Raw genomic sequence first — 6,703 nt, 5'->3', positions numbered from 1 at the left:
ACAATACAAAGAATATTAATTGTATATTAATTTATGTAACTTAAATGAGCTAAAAATTAAATCCATAATTCCAAACAATTGTTTTCATATAAAATGAAATTTTCTATAATAAGATATCAATATTATAATTTTCTCAAACTATATTAGTGAAGAAAAAATAATAGTAAAATGAATCTATAGCCTTACCTATGTTACCTTTTAAGAGGGATAAAAGGTGGGACAAGGCAATGAGAAGGACAAGAATAAATAAATAAATTTGAAAAAAAAAAACAGAAGCAAACGTTGTGAAATCTCATATCGAGCACTGAAGGCTATCATCTGGTTTTCCGCTTTCTTTACTGATCTTTTAGACCTCAGGAATCCTTTTCCCGGCGTCCTTTGGCGGTTTCGGCATAAAAGGGAGGAGTGAATTTGTTGAGAATCTGGGGAGCAAGGTCTGCCACGGTATTTTTTCGTACATAGATTAACCGGGAAACCGCTTATTAAGATACAGTCTTGACTTTACGGGTGCTTTTGGAGGAAAAAAATGGTGCTGGGGACTAACCAATCTGGTAAGGGTGCCAAAGGGCTCCTGATTGGAAAATCGACAGAGCGTGATAAGAAGGATAAGAAGAAACCCCAGTCGAGATCTGCAAGAGCTGGATTACAGGTCTGTATTTTTCTTTTCCAATTGTTGATTTAGGATTCACGTGTTGAATTTTGGTTTAAAATGAGTTTAAAGGGAGGCAAACATGTGGAAATTTAGCCTGCTTGCTTAGACCAATTGCATATGCATTTGGGTGGTTTTGTTTTGAGCTGGTCTGGAGTCCTGGATTATTGGGCGATTTGTACTGGGGTGGTGATAGCTGACATTAGTATGTTTGAATTTGTATGATGTGACTTTTCCGAATTGAGGTTCAGTTGTGTTTGAAGGTAATGAATGAAAGTCTGTAGTGCTTTTTAGCATTGATGTTTCTGAGCGAACTTTTGGTTCCATCATCAGAAGGAAAAAAATGATATCCAATTATTTTGTTGGCATGCGTGATTGATCAGAGAGGACCAACCATACTTAGTTGTCATGGGTAATTGATCACAGATGATCAGACATGTTTAGTTGCCATGGGTGATGAGGACCAGCCATTCTTAGTTGTGATGGGTAATTGATCACAGGGGACCAGCCATGCTTAGCTGCCATGGGTAATTAATCACAGGGGACCAGACATACTTAGTTGCCATGGGACCAGCCATGCTCAGTTGCCATGGGTGATTGATTACAGAGGATCAACCATCCTAGGCTGCCATGGGTAATTGATCAAAGGGAACCAGCCATTGTTAGCTGCCACTGGTAATTGATCACAGGGGACTACCCATACTTTGTTGCCATTGGACCAACCATGCTTATCTGCCATGGGTGATTGATTACAGAGGACCAGCCATACTTAGCTGCCATGGGTAATTGATCTTAGGGGATCAGCCATGCTTAGCTGCCATTGGTAATTGATGACATGGGACCAGCCATACTTTGTTGGCATTGAACCGATTATGCTTAGCTGCCACGGGTGACTGCTTACAGAGGACCAACCATACTTAGCTGCCATGGGTAATTGATCACAGGGGATAAGCCATGCTTATCTGCCATTGGTAATTGATCACAGAGGACCAAACATACTTAGCTGCCATGGGTAATTGATCACAGGGGACCAGCCATACTTTGTTGCTACTGGAATAACCATGCTTAGCTGGCATAGGTGATTGATTACAGAGGACTAACCAAGCTTAGTTGCCATGGGTAATTGATCACAGAGGACCAACCAAGCTTAGTTGCCATGGGTAACTGATCACAGGGGACTAGACTAGCCAAGTTTAGTTGCCATGTGTAATTGATCCGAGAGGACCAGCCATACTTAGTTGCCATGGGTAATTGATCACTGGGGACCAGCCATGCTCACTTCCCATGTGTAATTGAATTTTTGGTCAGTCTATGGATATGCTTAGTTAGAGGTAACTGGACTTGTGGGGCTGCTGATACTTGATTGTTAGGGCCTAGGAGTAAGGTAGACATTCTTATGGAGAACTTTATAAAGTGGATTTTAAATATATAAAAAATGGTGATTCGAATAAATATGTAATACGAGAAAAAAAGGTAAATTATATATTTAACAATTAAAAAACTTTTAATAATTGCAAATTAACTGTTTATAAATCTTATTTTCTATCTTACATTGGCTTTAAAAAAAAAATTGTACTTTTACAAATTTAATATATTTTTATGTTCTTTTATATACTATAATGTAAAATTAATTTTTATAATTAAAAATAATATAAATCATACTGTTTTTGGTTTCCCTTTTTCTAAATTGTTTAAACACTTCAGCTGCTTTTTAAAATTTTCAAAATCTTTAAATCTTTAAAAATAAAATTCTAAATACTTGGAATGGACAAAACTGAAAGTGAACAGTACAAAAACCTGTAGATTGGCAATATATGAATTAGTTGGTATTGATTTTTCACAGTTAAGATGCATAATTTTCTGATTTAAATGGTATATTATTTTTATGATGGATTACTGAAATTATTGAATGTGATGGGAAACACCGAACAAAAAAATAGACGCAATTTAAACCAAAAGCATGTCCATCTTAATATATGAATTGCCCTTCAATTCACATTTTTCCGTGGTTTTCTGCTGTTGACCTGGGAAAACTGAAAATTATAAAAATCAGCCTTGTACGACTGTATCTGGTAACCTTGGTGCTAGATAATAGATCTGAGGAACATCCAATCCTTTGCTCGTTAAACCCAATTGAACTTGCAGACTGAACTTGCAGGATTGCCAATGGCAGTTTGTCACGTGTGATTGATCTCGGTGGGATCTACCAATGCTTATCTGCCATAGCTGATTGAACTTGGGGGACCTCCAATGTTTAGATGTAATAGGTAATTTGAGGACCACCATTGCTTAGGTAATTTATTATGTGCGAAATTCTTGGTTATTCCAGGAAATTCCCGAATTGGTTCCTGTTTCTATGATTTCATGGGATGGCTAGTTTGCTATTCTATTTTGTAATTGACTGCTGAGAATTGGGACAGTAGCAAGCATGAGCGCTCCAAGGTGTTGGGCAAATTTGTTTTTTGAGGATTTTTTTTTAATATTTGTAACAATTTTCTGATTAATTTCCTACGTCATGTTTTATGCCTCCAGTTTCCTGTTGGTCGCATTCATCGTTTGCTCAAGTCTCGTGTCTCGGCCAATGGCAGAGTAGGTGCAACAGCAGCAGTGTATTCAGCAGCTATATTGGAGTATCTAACTGCTGAAGTGCTTGAATTGGCTGGTAATGCAAGCAAGGATCTTAAAGTGAAACGCATAACTCCAAGGCATCTCCAACTTGCCATTAGAGGAGATGAAGAGCTTGACACTTTGATTAAAGGCACAATTGCCGGTGGTGGTGTGATTCCACATATTCACAAGTCTCTGATCAACAAATCATCAAAAAAGGACTAGCAACAACTGCTGCTTATTGTGCTTGGTCACTTGTATTTTAAACTTAAGTTTGTTTGGACAAAAAATATGTCAAAGCTTTAGCTATTTGTATTTACAAAGATGACTGGAAATACAAATACATCTTGGTATTTATAGCAGTCAATATTTAATTTTTTTCCTGGATGCTTGCTGAGCTTCTGACTCTGCAAGTTACATCTTTGAACCATGCATGTACTATTTAATTATTCTTAATAATTGAATGATGCTGAATTGGTATCAAAATGTTTTCGTTTTGGAATTCTTTCTCTTGTAGAAGTTTCAGCATTCTTGACATGGTTTCTTACAAAATGCCTTTCCCCTGCTGATCTGCAGTTGTAAGTCCACTATGGTTGGTGTCTGTATTCTAAGCTTTTGTTTCAATCTCTTAGTTTTTTTGGTCTCTGTTCGCCTTCATCTCTCCAAAATTGATAGTAAATGCAAGATTTCTGATGTCAGCAATTTGGCAGAGTGTAACTGGTACACAATTATTTTCTCTTTCTTATGCATTCTTTCATTCTGATATGGATCAGAGTGTGATCTGAAACGTTGATGCAAAACTCTGATACAATCGAATCCAGAGATAGCAAATCATCAGCATAATGGATTGTGGAAATTTAATAAAATTAAGCTCTACATAAAACAAAAAATTGGACATACCATTGAAAACTCAACCTGAACAGATTTCCTCCACTTTCCATCGGTTTCGGTTAAGTTTCTTTAAGGTGTATCTTCATACTATCTAACAACATTTGTGCATAGTTTAGTATCTATGGCCTTTGCATTACATGTATACAAAATGAATATCTTCAGAGTTTGTAGATGTGACCTTCCCAAATGCGGTTTGGACACTACAACATGAGCCCTTGACTAATATTATACAAAGAAGCATTAACATGGCAGGGTGCAGATTGCAGTTGGAATCACCCTGAATTTGAGTGGATGGCAGGCCTATGAAGGTGGTAAAGAATCTTCCAGATCATATTTTTTCAAGCTTTCAACACAGTAGAATGGTATCATGTGGCATGCAGATCAGTCTCTGCTAATTATGGTCATTCTAACAAGGTGTCTGAAGGAGTTTCAACTCTATCCTGACAATATGTATGCACAAATCTTTAATTTTTTAATTTTTATGAAGCCTCTACACAAAAAGGTTTTTGAATCCAATGATTCAAATCTGATGTGAGCAGGAAAGACACTGCCCAGTTGATTCCCCTTAACAGCTCTACCATATATAGTTTGCTGGATTTCATTCAATCATATGATTGTTTGGTCGGCAGGTTTAAGCAAATGCCAAACATTGATACTAATATTAAAACATATGAATGCACGGAGGAAGCCTGCTTTATTTGGGAGGCAGTAGACAGGAAATGAAGCATATTGCTGATCACTTTGAAACAAAATCGGAAGGATATTTTTATATGTAGGGTTAATCTGAAAACTTCCCTCTTTCTGGGGTATTTTGAGATTGTGTTTGTACTAGTTCTTTGTGAGCACAAGACTGAGGTTTAATGATTTATCTTTCATATTTTTCAGCTGTCATATCATTCAAGTTTTCTTTTGCAATCAAATGTTTTAAGGCATAAGTGCTAATGTAATATTGTCTGATTTGTTACAGGTTTAATGAGCACACTTCAAGGAAACTATGTTTTCAGTTGCAGTATCAACAATATATAAAGCTGTCACATCTTGTTTGCAGTTTATTCTTGTCTGGCATTGAGTTCAACTTAGCAAAAGCACAGTTAAACCTTTTGTAGATGAACAAAATGGTGGTTTTAGACTTTTAGTACATACCCCAATGTAAAGCTCTTGATAGTGAGAATTTCTCTTGCTTGCATGTGTATGCTAACTAATCTTTTTTCAGTTGTGCAATATATTGTTATAGATACATACTGGTTTTATTAGGTTGCCCTAATCAGATTAGCCCTTTGAAAGCATTTTGCATTTAGTTGTTGAAGTGTCACCCCTTGCAAATGCTGACCATGCTTAATTATTGACACAGAATGACACCTGCATTCTTTCAAAAGCAATAAATGATGCCAACTTGACATTCAGAATGATATGATGAGTTTTGGGCTGACACTTTCTACTTCCAATGAAGTGAATAAAATGATCAAGGTATGAGTTATGCAGAGATACGTGGGCCATATAAGCAAGATTATCTTTATTCACTAAGAAATTTGCCAATAGAGAGGTTTCATTACTGGGGTAACACATTTGTAAACCCATCTGAATGAATACTCTTCAGATAAATCTTGGAAGACCTCAACAAATAGTTGGAATATTTCAGTAATTCTCAAAGGCATTTAATGCATGCTACAAAACCTAGAAATAACTGTTACTAATAAAAAAACGCAACAAGCCTTTCAGCAAAGAATTGCTAGCTTATTGAGATTTAATTAGCTACTTGACTGGTTGTTTGGATCAATAATAGATATAGTATAAGAATATACCTAACTAGATATAAAGCAACCAAAAGTGGGATTAGTCTGTAAAGGATTGTTCCTAGAGCAATCTTCTGCACTTTATCAATTTGGTTATGTGGCAGATTTTCTGTGCATTAACAATTTTTTGAAAGATAGTGTTCAGTTAGTATAATTTATAATTTAAGGATTTTTTTAAAGGTCGGGTAAAATTTTTAACATGATTAGTGATACTGGTTCAACATGTTCTTTGGTCTTTGAGTTATGAACCAGTGAGGAATGGGGAACGCCATCTTCAATTGACAGAGCACACTGGATCAGCGAAGGGACAATCCTGCGATCACAATGACCCAGTGAGGATTTAGACCTTAATAATCTTAACACCAGCCACTTAACAAACACACTATAAAATGAACCTAACTGATATGTATCTTAACTATTTCTCGTTCTCTGCTAACAAAGGTGATGGTCTAGATGGTATGGTTTATAATTTAAAATTTTAACTGATGGATAACTATTGCTTGCACTCTAATATTAAGTTGAAGGTTGGTGTTATCTCTTATTGTTTTCAAGAATTTTTTTTGGTTGGTTCTTATCTATGTTTAACGATGGGTAAATATATGGCAGATCATGATGTACGTGAGCTATTTTTTATAAAGGTTTTGTATAATTCTATAAAAATTTAAAAAACTTAAAACATTTGATATAGGCCAAAGAGTAAGAATGTACTTAGATAGAAGTGTAGTATTTTTATTAGAGGCAAATTTTATTTTTTATTTTTTAA

The 6,703-nt window shown here is 35.7% G+C and overlaps 1 protein-coding gene across 2 annotated transcripts; it reads left to right on the top strand.

The window, feature by feature from the left end:
* Positions 1–237: 237 nt before the first annotated feature.
* On the top strand, positions 238–3,758 carry LOC131055083 (probable histone H2A variant 3). 2 transcript variants are annotated; one of them, XM_057989726.2, is made up of 3 exons: positions 238–434; positions 520–649; positions 3,182–3,758. In XM_057989726.2, exons 2-3 carry the CDS (start codon positions 527–529, stop codon positions 3,479–3,481), a joined length of 423 nt encoding a protein of 140 aa, XP_057845709.2. In that variant the 5' UTR covers positions 238–434; positions 520–526; the 3' UTR covers positions 3,482–3,758. The 2 variants fall into 2 exon arrangements, with proteins under 2 accessions (XP_057845709.2, XP_057845707.2); XM_057989724.2 differs by having other exon boundaries at positions 238–444.
* The last annotated feature ends 2,945 nt before the right edge of the window (positions 3,759–6,703 follow it).

Source organism: Cryptomeria japonica, chromosome 5, assembly GCF_030272615.1.
Source record: "Cryptomeria japonica chromosome 5, Sugi_1.0, whole genome shotgun sequence".
NCBI lineage: Eukaryota > Viridiplantae > Streptophyta > Pinopsida > Cupressales > Cupressaceae > Cryptomeria > Cryptomeria japonica.
This window is presented reverse-complemented; position numbering and strand designations above follow the sequence as displayed.

Bases quoted from the DNA above. Each gene is read 5' to 3' on its own strand.
- LOC131055083 (XM_057989726.2), top strand. From the start codon at position 527: ATGGTGCTGGGGACTAACCAATCTGGTAAGGGTGCCAAAGGGCTCCTG. The intron at 650-3,181 runs GTCTGTATTTTT...TTATGCCTCCAG, and splicing joins CTGCAAGAGCTGGATTACAG to TTTCCTGTTGGTCGCATTCA.